The sequence below is a fragment of the Lacerta agilis genome, chromosome 4 (assembly GCF_009819535.1).
Source record: "Lacerta agilis isolate rLacAgi1 chromosome 4, rLacAgi1.pri, whole genome shotgun sequence".
In the NCBI taxonomy this organism is placed as follows: domain Eukaryota; kingdom Metazoa; phylum Chordata; class Lepidosauria; order Squamata; family Lacertidae; genus Lacerta; species Lacerta agilis.
Genome location: NC_046315.1, coordinates 89,233,470 through 89,257,901, shown reverse-complemented (window position 1 = coordinate 89,257,901; position 24,432 = coordinate 89,233,470). Strand labels below are relative to the sequence as shown.

Below are 24,432 nucleotides of genomic sequence, written 5' to 3'. Positions count from 1 at the left end.
TTTCTTGTTTTGTGACTGTGCGGAACCCAGTTCAGCTACAGACTGATTGATTATGTGACTGCAGTGCATTGCTTTCGTTTTATGGATCAGTGGTCTCCAGGGGCGGAGTTAGGGGGGCGGGGGGGCGGGCGGTCCGCCCCGGATACCGCCCTGGGGAGGGTGACACTCTGGGGGCAGTCCCCACCCCCGCGATCGAGTGTGGCAACTTTTAAAAGGCTGCAACGTGCGAACAGCAGCACAGCGTCTGTGCTGCTGTTCACGCGCTGCAGCCTTAAAGGTTGCCGCACCGCACAGAAGGGGTGCCAGCCGATCGCGCCCGCCATCTTGGGTGGACATGCGCAGTCCACCCAAGATGGCGGGCGCGATCAGCCGGCACCCCTTTTGACCGGCACTGCGCAACGCCGCGTTTTAAGGCTGCCTTAAAACGCAGCACGGTGTGGCCCGGTGCCGGTCAGAAGCGGTGCCAGTGATCGCGCCTGCCATCTTGGGTGGACTGCGCATGTCCACACATGCGCAGTCCACCCAGGAGGCCGCGTGCGCGTCGTGACGTCACAGCGTGCGCACGGGGAGGAGTGCCTTTCAAGTTTGCCGCCCCGGGCGGCAGATTGGCTCCCTCTGCCCCTGGTGGTCTCGTTAGATAGTAAAATTCATGTTAAATTGCTGTTTTAGGGGTTGCTTTGAAAAGTCTGGAATGGATTAATCCATTTTGCCTTACTTTCTATGGGGAAGCGCACCTTGGTTCTGGAACGCTTTGGTTTTGGAACGGACTTCCGGAACAGATTAATTTTGAGAACCAAGTTACCACTGTAATGAAATTTCCTCTGTTGGTGTGGATGGCCTTTTCATGCCATTCCCTCCTTTGATTCGTTGCACAGGCAGGATCCCTGCTTGAGATCCCTTGATTGCCTGCTCAAGACCTACTGAGAATTCAAGTCTCTTCATGCCTTCAATCCAGCCCTTGCACAGGACTTCAGAAGCTTGGAAAACGGATTTCAGGCCAGACCTTTCAGGAAAAATAGAGAAAAATGTTCCAGATGCTTAAAATAACACTTACTCCAAGCCTGACACATTTCAGAACAAATCCTTCCCCGGGGAGTAGGAGGAACACACTATAAATATGCCAATAACATACATAAGAAACGGGATAGCAAAGCAACTAATGTCTCATAGCCTTGTTTTACTCTATACTTTACTACCTCATTTCATAGAATAAATCATATGGCATGCAACTGGAGTTTCTCCCCTCTTTTTTTCTGCCAGTGGCGATTTCCTGGTTTTGTGATTGGTCATCTGGATATTTAAGGAAAGAAACAACCAAATTTCTAAAGAAGCAATGGTAGAGTTTGCTATCTAGCTGAGGCATTTAGTAGCAACAATGTGTTTGATACCTTTGCTGTCACGTGTACACTGTTTTCTTGCATGTTCATGATGGCTTCAGAAATCTTGACATCAATAGGATCCATAACAGATTCAATGTTGAATGGTCCCTCTAATCTGTCTGCTACCAAAAGCATAGCATCTGTTGAAAGACAAAGCAGTCAGCCGTCAGATAATAAGTAACTATGGAGCCTCACATGATGTAACACAAAGGGTCCTGGCAGATGATTCAACTTCAGAAACTTGCCATTGTCTCACAGAGAGACAATGGAAACCAGGTGTGTCTTTCCTATATAAGCACATAAAATATGTCAGTACTCAGCTGGAGAAAAAGTAGAGAGCACCTGAATCGGACACCAGCAGGAGAAAGAAAGAGGAGGAGAGGGAGGGAGGGGGACATACACACAGGGGAGGAGTACTGCAAATTCAGCCAACAGGTGTGCCAAAAAGTGGAGTTGTCTGCCAGTGATCTCTCTCTCTCTCTCTCTCTCTCTCTCTCTCTCTCTCTCTCTCTCTCTCACACACACACACACACACACACACACACATTTTAAAAGGTGTACCTAGAAAGCTTTGCTATGCATTACACAAGTGTGTTTTCAACCACATGCACCAATTCAACAGAACTGGCTTGGGTAGCAGTCCTTTATTTTACATTTACTTCTGTCAGGGCTGATTCAGCTGCAGGTCAGCACGGAGACTCAGTGATGAGCAATAAAGTTAATTCTTTTTTCAAGAAAACAGAATACAAACAGAGAAACCTGCACGCAAGACTGGCCTCGGTAAAGCAGTTGGCAGAATGGACAGCCTGTGCCTCCTACTCCCCCCCCCCGCCAAGTCTCCTCCCCATCCAGCTGTTTCCCCAGCCATCTGAAACTCCATCGGGGAAGTGCCCTCTGAGCTCTTTGCTGTGCTACAAGCAAAGCCTTTCACGCCCTTGGAGACAAGGGAGGAGAGGAGCTGAATAGAGTAGGACTGGCAGACTCCTGCGAGTCTGCTGCAGCCTCTGCTCCCACCTCCTCCCGCCTGCCCTGCATCTTCAGTGCTTTCTGCCTCTTCTTCCTCTCTCTCTCTCTCGGCTGTTGCTTGTTCAGCATCCAACCATTCTGCCCCCCTTTATTTTATCTTCATGACTGTTATGTACTGAGTTGAATAGGATCCAAACTGCAGCAGGCTGATTGGTCCTAGAACAATAGGATTGAGATTGCAGCAGTCTGACTGGTCCCAGAACAATAGGATTGAGATTGCAGCAGTCTGATTGGTCCCAGAACAATAGGATTGAGATTGCAGCAGTCTGATTGGTCCGCAGGAGCCACCCAATCCAGCTCCAGGTGGAAGTGAATCTGCACTCTGATTGGCATACAGGAGTATCCCTGAATGAGCCAATCACGTGGGGCCCATTGTGTAAATAGTGTATATCAGGGGTGGCCAACTCCCAAGAGACTGCGGTCTACTCACAGAGTTAAAAACTGGCAGTGATCTACCCCCTTTTTTGGGGTTCAGGTGAAGGTTGTTGAGCTTTTTTTTAGGAAGGAGTAAGGCCGATTTGGGGGAGGGGGTCGGGTCAAAGTTGTTTAGTTTTTTCAGGGAGGAGGTAAAATGTTGAGCTGTTTTTAGGGGAGCCACAGTTGTTCAGCTTCTTTGGGGGAAGCCAATGATCTACCAGTGATCTACCACAGACGTCCAGTGATCTACCAGTAGATCACGATCTACCTGTTGGACATGCCTGGTGTATATAAAGCAAACGTTTTGGGGGAACTGCATTCCTCACTACTATGAGCTGAATAAAGAGCATGAAATTCACACTCGACTCCGAGTATCTTTCAATGACAACCCCGGGAAGCTGGCTAAAACAGAGTGACTGGTTCAAAGCCACCCAGTGATCTTCATGGCTGATCAGGGTTTTGCTCTTTGGCCTCTCAAGTCCATGCCCAACGCTAGCCTGGCACAGTGACCCCAGCTGTTAGGGAAGAGCCACAGCTCCATGACAGAACAGATGTTTGGCATGAAGAAGGTCCCAGTTTCAACCCCTGTCAACTTCAGGTAGGGATGAGAAAGCGATGAGATGAGATGTCAACTTCAGGTAGGGATGAGAAAGCGATTTTGCTTATTTGCCAGCTACAAAAAAAGAACGCAGCCACCCCACCTTTCTCTGTCAGCCATCTTGGAAATGATTGAGAAGGCAGCACTCGAAGCAATAGGGAGCAGAATCCCTCCTCCCAAGCAACTGAAATCCCAGATGAAATGCACAGTCATTATAGTTGAGGATCTGAAAAGATATGAGCCAGGTGTGTGTAAATGCTTTGAAGATGGTGTGGCCCACAACACAGAGAGGTGTTCTGAAAAACTAAATGTTGCTGCTTAACGGAACTCCAAGCATCACTGTTAGGTGGTGACACAGTCTACTCCGTAAATGCATATCCACATGGGCCCATGTGTGTCAGCCTGTTGTTTGTGATTTCTTGGCATGTATTTGTGAGGGGTGACTGGCACATCCCTCTGGAGGTGGGGGATGATGACTTAAAGCAGGCATAGGGAACCTTCGGCTCTCCAGATGTTTTGGACTACAATTCCCATCATTCCTGACCACTGGTCCTGTTAGCTAGGGATCATGGGAGTTGTAGGCCAAAACATCTGGAGAGCCGAAGGTTCCCTATGCCTGACTTAAAGGATTCTAAAGGATCTATTCTGGCTCCCAGTACATTTCTGAGCACAATTTAAAGGGCTGATGCTGACCTTTAATGCTCTAAATGGCCTTTACCCAGGATACCTGAAGGAGTGTCTCCACCCCCATCGTTCAGCCCAGACCCTGAGGTCCAGCTCTGAGGGTCTTCTGGCAGTTCCCTCACTGCGAGAAGTGAAGCTACAGGGAACCAGGCAGAGGGCCTTCTCGGTAGTGGCACCCTCCTTGTGATGTCAAGGAAATAAACAACTATCTGACTTTTAGAAGACACCAGGGAGTTTTAATTTTGTTTTGTTTTGTTATGTTTTTTATGTGTTGGAAGCCACCTAGAGTGGCGGGGGCAACCCGTCCAGATGAGCAGGGCATAAATAATAAAATTATTATTATTATGTGTGCAAATATGTTTGACTCATGTTGTGTTTCTCTCCAACATACAGCATACAGCCTGCGTGGCACAGGGGAGTAGTGGTTTGACACGTAACAGGGTGTACCAGGAAAGCACAGAAGGGATTGTTGGGCAAAAACTGGAGCCCATGGCAGTAAGGAAAATCCTATTGATATATATATCAAAGCTTCAGCTTGAAGTAACAAGAAGCAGGTTGAAAACTTTCTTCACAAAAGCCGTCTCTTGTCATACTTCTCTAAGAAAAAAAAGGCAGCAGAGAGTTTAAAAACTGCATTAATAATAGATGCCACATACTATTGCCTCACGCAGCAGAGTTGAAAACGGGCCTTTTATCTTGACACCCGAAACAGATAATTTGCTAGACGATTCGTACATAGACATATCAATCATAAGAATGGAAGCTGATCGAAATGAACCCTTGGGGTATATTCTGGAGCTTTGCACAAGACGAAGAAAACTTTTATGTGATATACTGGGATCTTATAATTAAAGCAGCTGTTCATTCTGACCCCGAGGACCCCATTTCCTTGCAATACAAACAGGGGATAAATATTGGATTCCTGCCATGACGTACAGGTACAAGTCATGTTTTATGCTCTGTGCTTTGTACAAAATGCAGCTGTCTGCTGTCTGCTGCAAGATATATTTTATGGTTCTGCTGGGGTTACACAAACTCATTTGTCTAATTACATGGCGCCGTGCTCAGAGAATTACATAATGTACAATCATAAGAGCATAGTGATGCATATGCTACTGTGTTTACAGTGCACCTTTGACCAAGTTAGACGCTACCAGCTAATCCATCCCCGAGAAGTATGTGCTCCCATGCCTTCTAACCTCAGCCCATGATCAGACAGTGTTTCCTTTCTCAATTGTTTAAAAAGAATCTCCTCCCCTCTCCTCCCCAGTGCAGAATTCCCTTTAAGCTCTGCACTAGATAGACTGCAATATCTGCTCTGGAAGCAAACAAGCATTTACAGAGATGCTGCAAAAGACCTCATGGTTTGACTCAAAATATTGTCATTTCCATCATAGCATGGAGGCGAACGTGCCACACACCTTTCACAGAGCAGCCTTGAGTGGTTTCTCTCAGAGGTGGGGGCAGAGAAAGGCATGCGAGGCTTGATAGCCCCAAATGAAAGGATGGGTGAAAGCAACCACAGACCAGGAACAGCTTCGATTGGTCAGCTAAACCAGGTTGAGAGTAGCCAGTGGGTCTCAAACGCATGGTGAGTTAGGGACTTTCCCTGCAGGTGTAGACAGGCTCCAGCGGATTGAGCAGCCAAGACCAAGAGTGGGTCCAACAGTCAAAAAGGCAGTTTCTGCATTTGAGGGGCAGATGTGGCTCCTCAACCTAAGAAGGTAGCCCATCTCAGAAAAGGAAAACTCTGATTCTAAACAACCACTGCCTTGCAGGACATTTTCAGGAGAAGGAAAGGCTAAGGAGTAAACCCTACACAAATCCAGAGTGGAGTTCCTAAGATGGTTGGATTGTGCCTTGTACGCCTCCTTCTGGCAACTCCTGCCTATTGTTCTGCTTTCTTTTGGACCACACCAGCAAGGTCAAGAGTGGTGTCTTGTTGTATGGGCAGCCCAGGACCTCCATACACACTGCCCTGGCTTTTACCCTGGGACCCTTCATCGCCTACAGACAGCCACCCAATCTCAAACAGCTCCTCACCCACAATAATACAACAACAGGACTCAACATGGACACTGGTACCAGAGCCTGCAATAAACCCAGATGCCAACTTTGCTGCCACATAAACCCGGACAACACCATTACTGGCCCCAACAACATCAAACATACCATCTCAGGACTATTTAATTGCTCATCTTCCAACATTGTGTATGCAATCAAATGCCAACAGTGCCCTTCAGCTCTCTATATTGGACAAACAGGCCAAACCCTACGCCAAAGGATAAATGGACATAAATCTGATATCAGGAATCACAAGACAGAGAAACCAGTAGGAGAACGCTTCAATCTCCCAGGACATTCTATAAAAGATCTCAAAGTAGCTGTCTTAATAAAAAAGAAATTTCAGAAATAGACTGGAAAGAGAAGTGGCTGAATTGCAACTAATCACCAAACTTAAAACCATGGAGAAACCTGGTCTGAACAAAGACATTGGATTCTTATCTCATTATAAGCTATCTTTAGCCATCTCACCCCTTGCCTCTCCCTGCAAGACTAATTGCATCCGTTAAGAGTCGTCAACAGGTTTTCCACACCTATCAGCTGATCACCCATTCCCACCACCCTTCTGAGCAATACCCCTCCCCACTCCCTCACTATATTTAAGGATCTGGTGACTTCTGTTTCAGTGTATCTGAATAAGTGTGCATGCACACGAAAGCTCATACCAAGAACAAACTCAGTTGGTCTCTAAGGTGCTACTGGAAAGAATTTTTTATTTTGTTTTACCCCGGGAGTTCACTTTGGTGCTGCTAATGCAGCAGCTTGACATCACCCCCAAAGCCCACTCCATTGTCTCTTGAGACAGATGGATGCCAACAACAGCACTGACTGGAGAGGTGGGTATGTTATTAGGTTTGAATTTTATTTTTTTTGAAAGGTTGCTCAGAATTGGAAAGGGGAGAAAATCCCAACAATTGAAGATTGGCAGATTAAATTAGTAGAATATATGAATTTAGCAAAGATGACAGCAGCGATTAGAAATGTCCCAAAATAAAAAATCAAAAGCGAGTGGAAATATGTGGAGGATTACTTGATTAAAGAAGGTATAAAAATGGAATTGGTGATTTGTCTAGAATGAGACACATAAGGGAATATATAGATGGATAGTATATTATATGAGAGATTGATGCATTTGCTAGATGGTGGTATTGTATGGTGAGGAAAAGTAAGAAATGTTAAAACGTAGAGGGAAACGATATACAAATGACGGGGAGTCATTGTTTTCATTTTTCATTTTCATTTTTGTTGTTTTTTTGGGGGGGTTATTGGTTATCTTTTTGTGATTGTGTTTGTATTGTATGATTTGCATTTTCTTTGTTGTATATTTGTGTGTGAATGTATTCTTTTAAAATATTTTGAAATAAAGATTATTTATTAAAAAATAAATTAAAAAAAGAAGGTGCTCAAACTCAGGACGAAAGGGGGAAATGTGCTAAGAGGAAGGCACGTTTGGCGAACCCTCACCGTGATCAACTCCTGGCCAGAAACCTATGTCCCCATTGTGGAAGGACGTGTGGATCCAGAATTGGCCTCCACAGTCACTTACGGACTCACTGTTTATGGAAGACAATCTGACTTGGCTACGAGTGATCACCAAAGAAGAAGAATTAGGTCTGCTTAGCTTGTGGTCCAGGCCAGAGGTCACAATGAGTTTGAGGTCTTCCACCCCCTTTTATTGTTTTATTGGGTATGGGTTTTTTGTGGGATTCGTTTGTTGGTGAGGAGAGGGGGTGCCCCCAAACATAAAGCAGTTCAGCTGTACACACCCTACCTAACCAATGTGTAGATAGACACAGTGCATTTATAACGCTTTAATACAAAAGAAGAAGAAGAAGAAATCACCGACCCATTTTTCTATTCTCCCTCAACTCCTCAGCCCAGTGCTGACTGGTAAATCATGCAATGGCACTCCTCCTCTTGAAAGAAAATGGATGGAGTTTCACAACACTGACTTATTACACATGCAAAGGATTAGAGAAGTTTTAATGGGAAAGTATAAAACTAATGCTGAATTATTGGGCATCTATGAGTATGCTGGGACTTAAGCCAACTTCTAGTCTATTGGATTTGGGAAAGAAAAGACTGTGGAAATGAGAGTTTTTGCATCTAGCACATCATTTCTCATCCCCCAAGTGATATATGTCACTTGGGATTTATACAGTTTTGAATTAGCATGAAGCGGAAGAGAGGAAGCCTTTCTTATTTGTGGACTGGAAACAGGAATATTCCAGGGCAATTCATTTATTTGTATTTTATTTTATTGAATTTATTCCCCACCCTTCCTCCATGGAGCTATTTTATCCTTACGGCAACCCTCAAGATAGGACATGCTCACAAGGTATGACTGGCCCAAGATGAAATGGTGAACTTCATGGCTCAGCAGAGAGTTGAACCTGGATTGTACTCAACCATTACACCACTCCGTTTCTCACACAATGTCAAAGTACTTGTGTGGGGTTCCTCATGACCCAGTGTCAGGGATTGGGTAGATGAGGAAGAACAGTGGAGACCACCACCCCAGGTGTCGCCCAATGTCAGGGACTGGGCAGAGGAGGAATGGTGGAGACTGCCTCCCCATCCTGACCCTTCCAGGGAAGAGGAAGAGGAAGACAGGATAGATTTACAACAGGGGTTTGAGGGAGGTAGTAGCTCAGAGGCAGATGAAGAGAAAAGCTTGGAAATCATGGGAGAGCTGGGACAAGACCTAGCTGACACATTGTCATTAGAAAGCATTCCATTCCCCCCATCTCCCAGAACAAAACAATGGTCAGATAGTAGGAGAGCAAAGAGCTCAAAGACAGAGGGCATGTATGACAAATGAGGAAGTGGGAGAGACGAGGAGTGGAGATTCACTCTGGACAATGCTGTTATCCAAGATGCTGGGTTCTATAGCCTCTCTCTGTAAAGATTGAACTAAAAAGGATGGCAAGAAACTTTCCCTTGTCTTTAGACTTATATCACGCCGAAATCATAACGACATTCAAATGAAAATTAAAGGCTACAGCAAATAAACTTCAGATGCTGGTTTTAACCGAACCCAACAATCAAAATAACTACACTGAAATGAAAGCGTTCAGAACTTCCAATGTGCGCTTTTCTTTAAATAAACAAATGGACTTCAAGAAGAGAAACACGGGTAACCTGCCCCTTTTCCGCTTAATGAAATGCACCGTTGAGTTGAGTTTCCCCCCTCCGCAAACTAGATTCCCCATTAGGAGCCATGCCAAGATGTCTGTTTTATTTTTTAAAAAGGCGCTCCATTTATATTTCAAATCAAAGCTATTATTTAGAGCAAATGGCTGCAGCATGGCTGCCTTTCAGGCATGTGAACGCAGCATGATTTCAGACCTGAAGGGTCAGGGTGAGTGATCTTTCCTTCACGAAGCAAGTGTTGCCAGAGCAGGCTAACAACCCAAACGCCAAAGAACAAAAAAATGATGTGCTAAGCCTTGAATGTATACACTCAGGTTACCACTCACTTCATCCTCATTTGTTTCGAGTTACCCCCTTTTCTTTTTAAATACCAAATTGTGCTACATCTGTGCTTTACACACCTCTCTCAATCACTGCAGGAATCATGGCCTAGTGTCATGACCTTCTGCAATGCCACTGAAGGGTTAGGGACTGCGCAAATGACCAGGCAGGCACATTGTTTGTCTGCCTACCACACCTTCCACTGCTGGTAAAATAGGGACATCCTATTTAATATAATAATAATAATAATAATAATAATAATAATAATAATAATAATAATAATAATACAGTGGATGCTTGGGTTGCGAACACGATCCGTGTGGGAGGCGTGTTCGCAACATGTAGCGTCCGTAACTTGCAGTGCTGCGTCTGCGCACACGCGGGTTGCGATTCGGTGTTTCTGCGCATGCGCAAAGCGCCGAACCCGGAAATAACCCATTCCGGTACTTACAGGTCCGGCGGGGTGTGCAACCCGAAAACGCACAACCTGAAGTGGCTGTAACCTGAGGTATGACTGTAATACTTTTATTATTATTTATATCTGACAGGGTTGCGCTGCCACTCTGGGTGGCTTCCAACATATATCAACACATAATAAAACATTAAACATTTTTTAAAAACTTCCCTATATATATAGGGCTGCTGTGAGGGACTGGGCAGAGGAATGGTGGAGATCACCTCCCCATCCTGACCCTTCCAGAGAAGACGGAGACAGTTCAGAATTACAACAGGGGTTTGAGGGAGGTCACAGCTCAGAGGCAGATGAGGGGGAAAGCTGGGAAATAATGGGAGGAGGAGGAGGAGGAGGAGGAGGAGGAGGAGGAAGCTGCACCAGAGGGGGGGTGACAGCTGATGGACTCAGTGTCTTTAGAAAGCCTTCCAGACCCCCCCCTTCACCCAGAACCTGGCGAGCCTTGAAAGCAGGAGAGCAAAAAGCTCAAAGGCAGAGGGCGCTTTTCAGCACCTGTAGTGATGACTCATGAGAAAGTGGGAGAGACGGAGGGGGTGGAGAGTCACTCGGGACAACGCCATTAATCCAAGAGGCTGCATTCCCAAGCCTCTCTATGTGAATATTGAATAAAAAGCAGATGGTAAGGACTTTTCCTTGTCTTGTCTGTTCCCGGCAACCTGCTGTGGGGGTTGGTTCCTCTGCCGCCTGACAGTAGGATAGGATAAATCACATAATCAAAACCCTATGTTTTTTTCTGGATGGATGGATAGATAGATAGATAGATAGATAGATAGACAGATGATGTTTTCAGTTTTAAGAGATGTGGGAAGAGAGAGGAAACCACTTTCTCAAGCATACTTTCTGTACTTGAAAATATTTGATCTGCCAGTCTATTTTCTGTGCTTCCAGCACACCGAGACCTTGTCAGAGTGGGCTGAATTAAATTGTGTAGAATTGCTAATGCTGTAATGTATTACGCATTGAGTGTGTTTTGTTTGGCTTTTTTATATAAAAAAATATTTATTCCTACAAGCGGAATGTCATTTTCTCAGACATGTAAAGAAATGTGCTGTGCCAATGTCCAATCCACTGCAGAAAGCGCACTGCTCATCCACAGAAACTCATTTCCTTGCTATCAGCTAGTACAAGATGACAAAAGCCTGCCAATATTTTTCACTCTTTATGTCCTATGTGGTTGGAGAATGATTTCTTGAACTGTTCTACGCAGAGGGCGAGAGACAAGCATAACGGGATTGATGGAAAATCTTTCTTCATTGTAGTTTGAGAGAGGAAGCAAATAAACTCTTTTGTATTGTTCAGCTTTTCCTTTTATTGTTTTTCTCCCCCCCCCACCCTTCCCAGCGGTTCATCTGAAAGCGTACTTGACAGTTCACCTGCCTATCAACACTTACCTTGAGGTGTGGGAGCGGATTATAGCCTTGGTCCAGCCGTTCCAGTGTGTGCACGAATGCAAATATTTAAATGGGCATATAAAACGTTTGTGCAGGCAGCAGCTTTTCCATTCACTTAAACAAGCGGGACTTGAAATGAATGGGACTTGCAGGGTTGAGTGCATCGGTTCCTGGTTCCAGTCAACTAAGCTCTCTGTCAGGAAAGTCTATTCCGTTTCTCCTCCCCTTGGACAGCTTTCCATATTTTACTCCCTTAACAATTAGTCAGCATTCAGTGGACACAGAGAATGCAGTTGGACTGCTTTCTCTCCCCCCCTCCTTAGAGCTTCTATTTTAGAAAGAGAGAGAAAGAGAGGTGTGTGGGGGGGGGACTGGGACTGCTCTTTTGTTTTCGTAACTATCTATGGTTTAGAAAATTGTGTTCTCTATCTAACTGTGGGAGGCAGTGAAAGATAGGCGTGCCTCTGGTCCATGGGGTCACGAAGAGCCGGACACGACTGAATGACTGAACTAAGAGGTTTTAGTGTACTGGTCCAGTAAACGCTTCTGCTGCGCAAACCAGCAACACTTCTCTTTGCAGAGCATTAAACAAGTCCAGCAGCGGGGTTCTTGGTGCAGTACCGAAGTAATGACACACGGGAGCTCAACTTCCTAAAGACAGGTTTATTGCAGACTGATAACAGAAACACCCCCGGAGCTTTCAGACATGACTGCTCCACGCCCCAGAGGCAAACCAAAGCAAACGCTCTATATATACTGAGCAGCTTAACAACTTAGCAAGCTTAACAACCTAAATCATGTGACCTTGCTAATTTGCCAGCGTTTCAGGTTTCAAGCCCTAACACGAACAACAACATCTACCTGTATATTGTTGTTCAGTCGTGTCCGACTCTTCGTGACCCCATGGACCAGAGCACGCTAGGCACGCCTATCCTTCACTGCCTCCCGCAGTTTGGCCAAACTCATGTTAGTAGCTTCGAGAACACTGTCCAACCATCTCATCCTCTGTCGTCCCCTTCTCCTTGTGCCCTCCATCTTTCCCAACATCAGGGTCTTTTCCAGGGAGTCTTCTCTTCTCATGAGGTGGCCAAAGTACTGGAGCCTCAACTTCAGGATCTGTCCTTCTAGTGAGCACTCAGGGCCGATTTCCTTGAGAATGGATAGGTTTGATCTTCTTGCAGTCCATGGGACTCTCAAGAGTCTCCTCCAGCACCATAATTCAAAAGCATCAATTCTTCGGCAATCAGCCTTCTTTATGGTCCAGCTCTCACTTCCGTACATTACTACTGGGAAAACCATAGCTTTAACTATACGGACCTTTGTCGGCAAGGTGATGTCTTTGCTTTTTAAGATGCTGTCTAGGTTTGTCATTGCCTGTATATTAGTTTAGTGCAATCCAGATGTTGTTGGATTACAAGTCCCATTGCCCCTTACCATCGGCCACGCGAGCCATGATTCATGACAGTTGTAATCCCAACAACAACTGGAGGGCACTAGGTTGGTGTAGACGATGATATGCAAAATAGGCTCTGTATGTGTGGATAAAGATGGAGAGTCTGGAATGCTTTCTAATGACAACATGTCAGCCAGGTGTTGTTCTGGCTCTCCCATGATTTCCCAGCTTCCTCCCTCATTTGCCTGTGAGCTGCTCCCTCCCTCAAACCCCTGTTGTAAATCTATCCTGTCTTCCTCTTCCTCTTCCCTGGAAGGGTCAGATGGGGAGACAGTCTGCACCATTCCTCCTCTGCCCAGTCCCTGACACCTACATACCATTGAAGAAATTGGAGTTCTTGGTAGAATAATGCAGGAAAGGAAGCATTACCTACATACTATTGGCATCATCTAATGCAGCTGAATGATGGGGAATTTGGGACAGGTAAAAGGAACTACTCCCCATAGATAAAATACGGAATTTGCCCGAACAAGATGTGGTGATGCCCACTGTATGCAATGGCTTTAAAAGGGGATTTGATAAATTCATGGCTACTAGCCGCAGTGTCTCTGTGACACCTCTGGGATCAGAAGGAATACCGTATGTCTCTGAATGTCAGTGGCTGATCACTGTGGGAACATGATATTAAACTAATCACCAAACTTAAAACCATGGAGAAACCTGGTCTGAACAAAGACATTGGATTCTTATCTCATTATACATGACAAAGCTATCTTTAGCCATCTCACCCCTTGCCTTTCCCTGCAAGACTAATTGCAGCCGTTAAGAGTCGTCAACAGGTTTTCCACACCTATCAGCTGATCACCCATTCCCACCACCCTTCTGAGTAATACCCCTCCCCACTCCCTCACTATATTTAAGGATCTGGTGACTTCTGTTTCAGTGTATCTGAAGAAGTGTGCATGCACACGAAAGCTCATACCAAGAACAAACTCAGTTGGTCTCAAAGATGCTACTGGAAAGAATTTTCTATTTTGTTTAAACTAGAGAAGTCTTTGCTCTGATGCAGCAGGGCTTTTTGTTAAGTACAGTGGTTTAATTGACTGAAATTGGGAATGCTTAAATGCATTACTGTGTGTTTAATTCTGGAATGTTCCCAAATAGGTCTCGTGTGTTTGGTTAACTCTGGTCACATGGGAGTTATCTTATTACATTCTCTGTTTGGTTTTGCGTGTGAGTGACTTGACTGTAATGGCTGCATCTCCATGAACATTGAAGAAGAGAAAGGGTTAGACAACTCTCTCTCTCACTGAACGCAATAGAGGAGAGGCATGCTAATGTTTCTGTGCGAATGTATGTGACAGAAAGAAGTACAGAAGTTGAAGTTCTCCCAAAGAAGCAGGTAAGGGAAGTCTGCTGGAAGGAGAAAGTGGAAACCTCTCAGAAGGAACTGCATGGCCAAGCTGGGTAACTTACAGAAGGCTCAGTGCAAGTACTGGAAAGAGAGAAAGACACAGTTTGTTTGGATGCTTAAGGAAGAAGCTGTAATCTTCAAGTAAGAAATAACAAGCCCTTGCTTGGATAAGCATGTGAATGTAAACACTTTGCATATATTCTTGTTTAGCTATACGTTCTGAAAGTAAAAGTTTCTTTTTGAATATTTTAACAAGTGTTTAATTTCAAGAAACGAGTCAGTATTGCACAAGATTTGGCTTCCTAGATGCCATTTGGCTACTCTGCCAGCATGCCCTGCCCCTTTCAGCCCATTTTTGTGACTTTTGGGGTCACTTCCGGGTTCGGCACAAGGTGTGTATACGTGGTCACACACATATTGAAAGCGCGTAAATGGGGGGGGGGTTCAGCTACTCTGCCAACAATTTTGATTTTGATATTTGCTTTTGTCCTTGTTTTCTATTCCTTGAACCACGTGTTGGCAACCTTTGGCTCTCCAGATGTGGCTGAACTACATCATCCACCAGCCCCAGCAAACATGTCCAATAACCAGAGTTGATAGGAGTTGCAATTGACAACGGAAGGACTGCCTTACGCTATATATGCAATGTGCAATGGAGACCTGGTGAAACAATTCGCCAAATAATACTTTGGAGTGAATCGTGAAACTCCCCCCCCCCTTCAGAAATAAGATCAGGGACTGCTCATCTCTCTCCCTGCACTTTCAGCCCTGATCTCCCAACTTTATCTTAGTTGTGAGCAGTTTGCTTCAACTTCCCTGCGCAGAGTCATTCACAATTAAGTCTGCCAAGAGCAGAGGTTTGTAATAAAGTGCTGCTCAGAATGGCTTAGGTCCTTTCTAAATGAATTGCAAGGATCTGTGTTGCGACGTGCACTGGCTTTGCACTTTGCCAAAAACAATTTACAAAGTCCTTTAGTTTCATCTAGCAGGCTCTTCTCTGATCTGAAAACCTTGCAGCCACTTTGTGACTGGCTGTGCTTTCGATTAATCTACCTATGAGCCAGGTACATGAGCTCTGTGTATTCTCATTATATTTGCATTGTTGCAGTATTTCACCTTTAATGTCAAACTATCAGTTAGGGATGGGCAAATCTGTCAATCTCCATTTCCCCCAGTTTCTTCCTTTTCCAACCATAACTCTAGCTTTTCTAATCAGTTTGCATTTTCTGAAAAGCATCTTAGGGAAAATTTCTCATTCATTTATTTACTTAATTCATCAATCTCTTTTTCTACACACAAAAGTCTCAAAATAAAATGCAATGCAATTTAAATCCAGAAAGAATTCAAAGCATTGACAGTAAAAATACAGTATATATAAAATGCTCATCCTCCAACTTATTAATAAGGACTAAAACCTAACCACCCCACTAAAGGTTTATAGGAACAACAACATAATATGTACATATTTATATGCAATTTTGTAAATTTTCTCTTATATGGTTCATTTTCTGTACATTATTTTCCACCAATATATGCATTTTTATACACATTTACTCCAACATAGTGCATTTTTTGTAGACATTTTGCAGCTGGAGAACTGCATTGCAAAATTTGGAGAAGTTCAAATTTTGAAGGATGGTTGTGTTTAGGTTCATGCAATGTTTGGGAAAGCACAAATTAATTAGGTTCATGCCCATATATGTGAACTGAATCAATTTCCCCCATTCCTACTATCAGTGAGTGGCTGAAATTCCTTTCTTCCTAGCTGCAGTCATTTACAGAACTGAAAATGAAGATGCACGTGTAATGATATCAATGATTTATGTAGCCTTATGACTACAAGATCCATGATGCATTGTGATAGAGACTTAATTATATTTACATAGAAACATCTGGGGCCTTTAACTGAAACACGCAACTAACAATATTGAAGAAACGCCTGTGCAGATTAAAACAGCCAAAATTTAAACAGGTATATAGATTTCCTGTTGATCTTCAGGGCTGGGAAAAATGAAATTGAAAATAGAATTGCACTTTCAGTTTCACACACACTGATGGAAGATACAGAAGGAAATGGAGCAAATTTTTGTGAGTGGTCTGTGCAAAATGCACAAAAAGGAATTATGCTCACACACTCAAAATTATAGTAATGTGTTGTAATTACTCAGTTGTGATAGCGTAAAATATCGATGGCATGCTAATTGAGCCTCCATCCCAATTTGTTTGCACAAAATGTGTGGGAAAATCAGGATGTTGGCTGTACACTGAGCATTCATTCTAACAGCAACAGCATCAGCAATAACAGCAACAACTGTCAAATGATTATTAATCTTTGAATCTTTTTTATTAATCTGCAATCCCATTGTCTCTGGGATGGTGTTCCAGAGGCTGTAGAAAGCACTCAAACTCCATCCCTCTTCATGGGCTGAATAGGACCTCAGGGCTGAATAGGGTCTGTGCCGGGAGAGCAGATCTGACTATGGGATCCAAAATATTAATAGTCTTTTCAGTCCTCCACCCCACCCCAAAATGAGGGCAAAAACTATACCAGCCCTGGATTTGACATGGTGAGTTTGCCTTCTATTGCTTCCAGTGGAAAAAGATGGAAGAGCCAGTGTGGAATAATGGTGTTGCGTTAGGACCTGGGACTAGGCCTTTAGGGGTTAGGATTTGCTACTGGGCGCAGGTAGGAGATCAGCCCCCCCCCCCTACCTGGCTTTGTGCTGGCTTCTCCTGAAGGGAGGAGTCAATACAAAGCCCCTCTGGTGGGTCGGCGGATCAGGAAAGGATCTCCCCCCTGTCTGTTGGAGGAGACTCCTTATGGGGATTGCATCCCCTGTGCTGGGATGGCAGCAGGGTGTTTCATTGCATAATCCTGCGGGTGCCTGTCTGGTCTTTGCTATGTCAGGCGTCAGAGGATCCAGCCCCCATAGTAGGTTGTCAGGAATGGATAAGACAATGAAAGTTCTTACCATCCACTTTTTATTCAATATTCACAGAGAGAGGCTTAGAAATGCAGCCACTCGGAGTAGTGGCGCTGCTCCGAGTGAGTCTCCACCTGCTCCCTCTCTCCCATTTTTCATCATCACTATGGTTGCTGAGATGTGCCCTTTGCCTCTGAGCTATCCGCTCTCCTACTTTCAAGGCCCACCGGGTTCTGGTAGGGGAGGTCTGTAATGCTTTCTAAAGACATCAGTTGTCCCCGCCCCTCTGGTGCTTCTTCTTCCTCCTCTCCCATTATTTCCCAGCTTTCCTCCTCATCTTCCTCTGAGCTGTGAGCTGTGATCTCCCTCAAACCCCTGTTGCAATTCTCATTTTTTCTCCTTCTTCTTTGGAAGGGTCAGGCTGGTGAGGCGGTCTCCACCATTCCTCTTCTGCCCAGTCCCCGACATGCTGTGTTTAAAATTTTATTGCACACCCTCCAACATTCCTCAGATGAAGATAGGGTCATTTCTCACTCCCCCCCCCCCATGGCAGACCCTCCTTAACCCCCCATTATTATTATTATTTGTCATCCAACACCACTACACTAATGGAACACAGTACACATGCCCTCCAGCATTCTGAGAAAACCCGTTTGTGGACACACAAAGCGTTTTTTAAATAACAAAAATCAAGACTCCCTTCCCTCTGCCTGCCCCTGAGAGCTGGCGCATTATGCTGGGCTGGGCCTTAGTGGCAGAAGCTTCTCCTCTTTCTTGCCCACTCTCCAGCAGCCACTACGAGCTGCCCAAGGGGGGAGGCTGGCAGCAGCAGCCATGGAGAGGCAATGGGATGTTCCCTCAGAGCCACAGCCATCACAACTGGGACAAGCACCAGTTCAGCCTCCTCCCTGAGCTCAGGGCAGCAGCACTGGCAGGAGAAATAGGGACATTCCCAGATCAAACCAGAAGCCAGGATTGCTTTTGTAATTCCAGGGCTGCCCCTGGAAATCCGGGACACTTTGGGGGGTATGTTATTGTTGCTTATTCATATGAATATTTATTTTCTGTGTCATCTGCAGCTTGGAGAGTTAGCATGATTCATAGAAACGTACTGGGTCTGGCCCCTTCTTTGATGAGATATGCTCAAACAGCAAATCACCACATGAAATTTCAAGTCTAATTTTCCCTTCCCTTGAAAAAAAAACCCCCTCTGAATTTACTGTTCATTTCATCTTCTTCCAATCACAGAAATCAGAGCTGAAGAAAGGACGTTTTCAGCCAGCTAGTTCATTCCCTCGCCACTGGAAAATTATTACCTGCTGTATATATTCTGCAGGGCTGCTTCCAGTCCAATTTTAAAATGGCTCAGGTGCTAAGGCTATCATCATTCCACTTCAGTATCCAATGCACCACAGAGTCAGAATTTTAAGTTCTATTCTTTAGCTTGCAATTTCTTTGCTCCTTTTTGACCAGATAACCTCATTTATACGGATCATATACAATTGCATTTTTTAAAAAATATATATGTTTATGTTCTTTTTTTGCAGACACTTGCCATACACTCACTAAGTCAATATTTCCCAAAAGTATACATATTTATCTTTTCAAATCCTTTTTCATAAATCAAAGTCCACTTTTCATTTTCACTGCTTCTCAAGTCTTTTCACTGAGCTTCAGCTGAACTCAGAGATTTCAGCTTGTCTGGAACAAAAACAAGGTTGTTGTGTTGTTCTTTTTTAAAAACTGGAATATGCCCTCCTCTTGTATGCTCCACACATAGCTTGCTGTAGAATATTGAATAACCATACCAATACATTCCATTCATTAACTAAAATAGCTATGTGATATACATATGTAGTACTGAAACCAGCAAATCCTTCTCTCCTTAGGTGGGTGGCAAGAATGCTAAGACTACCTCTGTTTTCTCTAGTAGTTCTCATGTGATTGGCTAACGTTGGTCACATGGGAGGTATCTAGTGAAGGAGAGACTCCGTTGTATGTGAAGCAAGATGGCTGTGTTTTAGAATCCACTGTGAACACTGCTAAGTTGAATGGAGTGTTGGACTGCTTGTTCTCTGCTTGAAAGAAAGAGAGCAATGCTTCAGGAGAGTGTAAAAATGGAAATCTCTCGTAAAAGCTGAAGGGCATGGCCTAATTGAGATACAGAAGGCCGAGTGCTGACCTCTGGAAAGAGGGGAAAATACAGTTTGAAGAAGAGACTGTAGGCCCATGCTTGGAGAAGCATGTGACTGTAAATACGATGTTTTAATTTGTCTATCACTATAAGCTTCTGAAAGTAAAATTTTTGAATGTTCAAGTCTGGACATTGGTTTAACTTCCAAAGAAGAGTGTCAGTCAAATATATGATTTTGGCTCCTTAGCTGCAATTTTGCTACTCTTACTTCAAAAATCTATAGTATTGTCACCACAGCAACTGCCATACAGTGGAATTTCCCTGCCCTGATGTAAGTTTTGAACCGTGTAAGTGCAACCATACCTAATCCCCAAAATTTTGTCCGCAACTAATACAAGTAGTATTAGTTCATGCTCATATCCATATATTAATCAGCAGCAGGAAAATAATAATCTTAATTGGATTAAGTCTGAATTTGCATCTCCTGAATAACATAAAGGGATATTCCAAGAGGAATGCCATACTCGAATGGCTGTGAGTTTGGATTTGCCAGACCTCTCTGTCCAGTTGCCTACTGACAGCTCACCACTTAATGTCTCTTCCACCTACTCCTATCCTTAAGGACAGGGATGGAGAAGCTTTTTAGTAGCAATAGAGGAGGGAATTAAATCCTGCAGCTTTGGCTGCAAGCACCGGTCACCTGGGTATGTGTGTAGGGGGGAGATTTCAAGAGAGGGATGGTCTCAAGCTCTACCCCCTACAAATCTCCTCCTGTGGTCCATATTAAATAGCTGATAAATGAGCAAAAGAGGGCTGAGGCTGAAGAAGCAATGAGAGAAGAGATTGCTCACTTTAAAGATGTTGCTGGCGGGAATGCTCGCCAGTCGAAGCAGCCAGCCTGCTGCATGGCCATGTGCCACTTTAATCAGCCCATCAAGGTCATGTCTGGCCATGATTAAACTTTAGATCTTACTCAGCATAACAGGATTGTCTTGAAGGATTAACACACACACATGCACACACACAAACTTTTTCCTTCCTTTCTGAGAATGCTTAATAGCTAGGTGCCAAAGGGAGGCATACACTATGGGAGTTACCAAATGGCCTAGGGCAAGCCGACACCATTGTATACATTCTGAAGGACCATTCATAAGGGTGGTTTGCCTATTTGTGTGCTCGAACGGCCCCCTTTCACGTACAGAATAGTTACAGTGCGATAAACATCTCTTTATGATAATGCGACTTTGTGGAGTTTGACTCTATAATTAGAATCAGAAATGGTCTAGTCCTCGAGAGGACAACCTGTTCCATTTGAAATGCATGCTAAAAGCACTGGTTCTAAATGAGTGCTAAAAGCATTCTAACTAGTGCTGGAAGAGCTAGCAGCAACGCATTTCTCAGGGGGCTTCGCCATTAAGAAGACAGTCCTGCAGGAGCAGCAAATTTACTGGGCAATCCAAACTGAAGGAAGCCAGTGTGTGTTATAACAGGGTGAGTTATGCCGGTGTACCTTACCCGGTACGCGGATGGCGCTGTGGGTTAAACCACAGAGCCTAGGACTTGTTGATCAGAAGGTCGGCGGTTCGAATCCCCGCGACGGGGTGAGCTCCCGTTGCTCGGTCCCTGCTCCTGCCAACCTAGCAGTTTGAAAGCACGTCAAAGTGCAAGTAGATAAATAGGTACCGCTCAGGCGGGAAGGTAAATGGCGTTTCCGTGCGCTGCTCTGGTCCACCAGAAGCGGTTTAGTCATGCTGGCCACATGACCCGGAAGCTGTCTGCAGACAAATGCCGGCTCCCTCAGCCAGTAAAGCGAGATGAGTGCCACAAACCCCAGAGTCGTCCGCGACTGGACCTAATGGTCAGGGGTACCTTTACCTTTACCTTTACTTTACCCTTACTTCAAACTCTTTTAAGCAACAGAGCTGCTGTTGGCTGAACCAGCCCGAACCCAACAGAGGGAAAACAAGCCATTAAAAAAGAGTTGCTAGGCCACGTACCTGAGTCGAATGAAGTTTGGAATAGGTGTAAGTCTCTCCTGGCTCCATCCCATGTCCACAACCCCCCCAGAATGCTTTTTCAAGACTTGCACCCAAGACTGGGCAGGGCGGAGCATGCACGCAATGCCACACCATCAGGAAGAAGCCGAGTGGGGTGCCCAGTGCAGCGCTGAGGAGCAGTCAGCCAGTGAACCGTGCCACGGTCGGCCTCCTTCACCCCCTTGACATCAAGGGGGCCAGGCCCCCTGCCGACTAACATTGAGGGGGCTGAAGACCCCTCTGCCCCTAGGAGTTGGTGTAGGGTGCAAAGAGAAAGCAATATTACAGAAATGTGATTAATAGCAATGTATCACACAGCTCACATGTTAGAGATTTCAAAGTGCCTATGTGCAGAAAGTCAGCTTATCACCTCTGTAGCAATTACCAGTTGGCTGAAAGCCAAGATCTGCTCTCTCTCCAGACCCTTAGCAACAACCTGTGATTGGTCAATGAGTTCCTAAAGAATGAGCTCTGTGTGAGAGCTGGTTGTAGTTGTTAGTAGTGTGGTGCTTGTAGTTTGGTTACTGAAGGTAGAGAGAGAGAGAGAGAGAGAGAGAGGAGAGGTTTTATGTTTTGTTTCTTTTATTTGTAAAGTCTGTACATAGTAACTTATGGATACTAGTTGCTTCAATAAATACTGTATATAGTTATCCAAGTGAGTTGCTGAGTTCCTGCGTTGTGCTGTCCAGTCAATGCTCTACAGCCAGAAGCTTCCAAAAAACCTGCGGTTCACTCTGCTGTGTCCAGGACTATGTTATTTCCTGACACTAAATCTTAAGATCGCATTAGTGTTTACTGCAATTCACTTTCCTTGCAGTGGAGGAAAGAGAGACAAAATATTAAAATATACAGGATGAAAACAGGGCTAATCCAAAAGGGAAGGGGCATTTTCATCATACCCACCCTCCACCCAAATCACCATGTTTCCCAGGAACCCCCCCTCTCTCTGTGTGTGTTGTGTGTTGTGTTGTTGTGTCCCAGAAGAGAAGGCTGCATAGACAAGTAAAATAGGACTTGGGGGTGGGGATGCTTTCAGAACACCGTTCAGCTCCCACCTCCCTATTTATGCCAAAAAAAAAAAATGTTCCCTGGAGAGCATTCAGCTGAGCCCTAAAGTCAACACCTCTGGAGAAATGTCAATGTGTTTGGAGAAAATCGGAAAATGAGATCTAAGCTAGTAGAGGGGCTGCAGAGCCTAGCCCATATTGTTCATGCCTTAATACCAGCTTAGCTAGATCCTCCTAATCCATGGAGTATGTAGCAAAATTCCCTTTTGTAACGGTGACATCTGGTATCGAACAGCAGAAATAATAATACATTCCCCGAGTTCTCTGCCTGAGAGCTTTACTCTACGCATCTTCGCCACTGCCTATATCTCTGCATTGCTGAGTCAATGCCAACCAGAAACTATCTCTTGCAAAAAAAGCCACATTTTATGTATTACTGGGATCTGTGTTATTCAGGGCCCGGGGGGGGGGCAGGTCTATGCTAACCTTTGGGACAGGGCATTTATTTATTTATTAAAAAAAATGCTAGCAAAAATTAAACAGACTATTTAGTAGTCACCATGCCAGCAACTACTTTGCTGTCCTGAATAGCCAATGCTGCTGCTGCCAGCTTTGCCAGCATGTAATAAATTCCAATGGCACTGCTGCTAAGCAGGTATCAAACTCAGGGGCACAGGTAATATTGATTTTTTCCCCCCTGCCTCTAGCTTTTTGATTAATATGGAAACCTACTGCACATTGCTCACAGCAGTCCAGAATCTGCTAGCTGCATTTTTTTTCTCCACAGAGCTCAATACCACAAATAAACATGAGGTTTAGAAAAAAATGAAAAGCAAAGTAAAAAGTCCCCCCCTTTTTTTCTTTTGGTTAACATCCAGCTAAGTGCTCGACTACTTAAACTGTAACTCTGAAAAGCACATTTGTATTCCCAAATGGCAGTGCACACCAGGACAGCCACGGATCAATACAGCCGATACGATTTATCTGTTATTTTGACATCCCTTCTTGGAGAAGTTGGAAGGGGTGGGGGGAAAACACCTCAAAGGGTAATTTCTTCACACTTGTCTTACTGTGCTAATGACATTGTTGGGACGAAAACAGAACTTGATCAGTAGCAGAAGTGCAGCATGGTACAAAAACTTGCGGATGGTTTCAGCAACACTTAAAGAGCACAGAAAGCTTTAGAAAACTATAATGAGAACCACAGGGGCAAGCAGGAGACTTGTCCCTTTCTCATTCCTTCTGGCAAATACTAAGAATTGCATTATCCATTTCTGATGCTGAGGTTGTGAGTGCCATTGCATATGTCGTCAAAACAGCACCACGCACGAGGGAGGTTTCAGAGGGCAAACACCAAGAGTTGTTGAAGTCTAAAAAATATTTAGAAAAAAGAAAGACTTGAAGGAGGAGTCAAATAGCCCAATTAGGGCTCATAAGTGGAATGCTGACAGACTATTACATGAAACACTGTATTAAACATGCCTAAGTTGTTTTCTTTTGTTTTTTTAAATTTGCCAGGATGATCAGATTAATTCTATGTCCTTCTGCTCCTCTCAGATAAAAAAAAAAAATCTTATCACCCTCAGTGTGGTCAAGCGCTGTGTGCCAGCAAGCAAAACCTGCCAGCAACAGACACCAGACATTTTGAAATATTCTTCTTTGGATTTCATGGCGTTGTTACATATTTTAGAATGCCAATGCTCGTTTCATTTCACTCTATGCTGTTTTTTATTTATTTTAGTTTAACATTTTTTTTTACCCTATTATACACATTTGTTTGTTTGTAAAACTGTCTTAGCAGCTGCCAGGGTTCTGGGCTCAAGGGCTTCATGCCAAATGTCCAGCAGGGAGCATGAAGTTGTTCAGGAAGACAGTTTTTTTTATAAGGATCTATCTAATAAGCAAGAGATCTTTGTCTTAAGCATTTGTGTTGCAGCGCATGGTTCAGCTATGGAATTTTCTGCTACAAGGCATTTTAATGGCCACCAGTGAAGATGGTTTTAAGGGGCTTTACAGGAT

At 44.4% G+C, this 24,432-nt stretch overlaps 1 protein-coding gene across 2 annotated transcripts in view; it reads right to left on the bottom strand.

Moving 5' to 3' along the window:
- GPC6 (glypican 6) overlaps window positions 1-24,432 on the bottom strand; it is a 740,852-nt gene that overhangs the window by 50,449 nt on the left and 665,971 nt on the right. For both annotated transcript variants that reach the window (XM_033147878.1, XM_033147879.1), the window contains exon 5: window positions 1,389-1,519. In XM_033147878.1, the coding sequence (XP_033003769.1) occupies window positions 1,389-1,519 (131 nt within the window). The remainder of the gene's footprint in view (window positions 1-1,388; window positions 1,520-24,432) is intronic.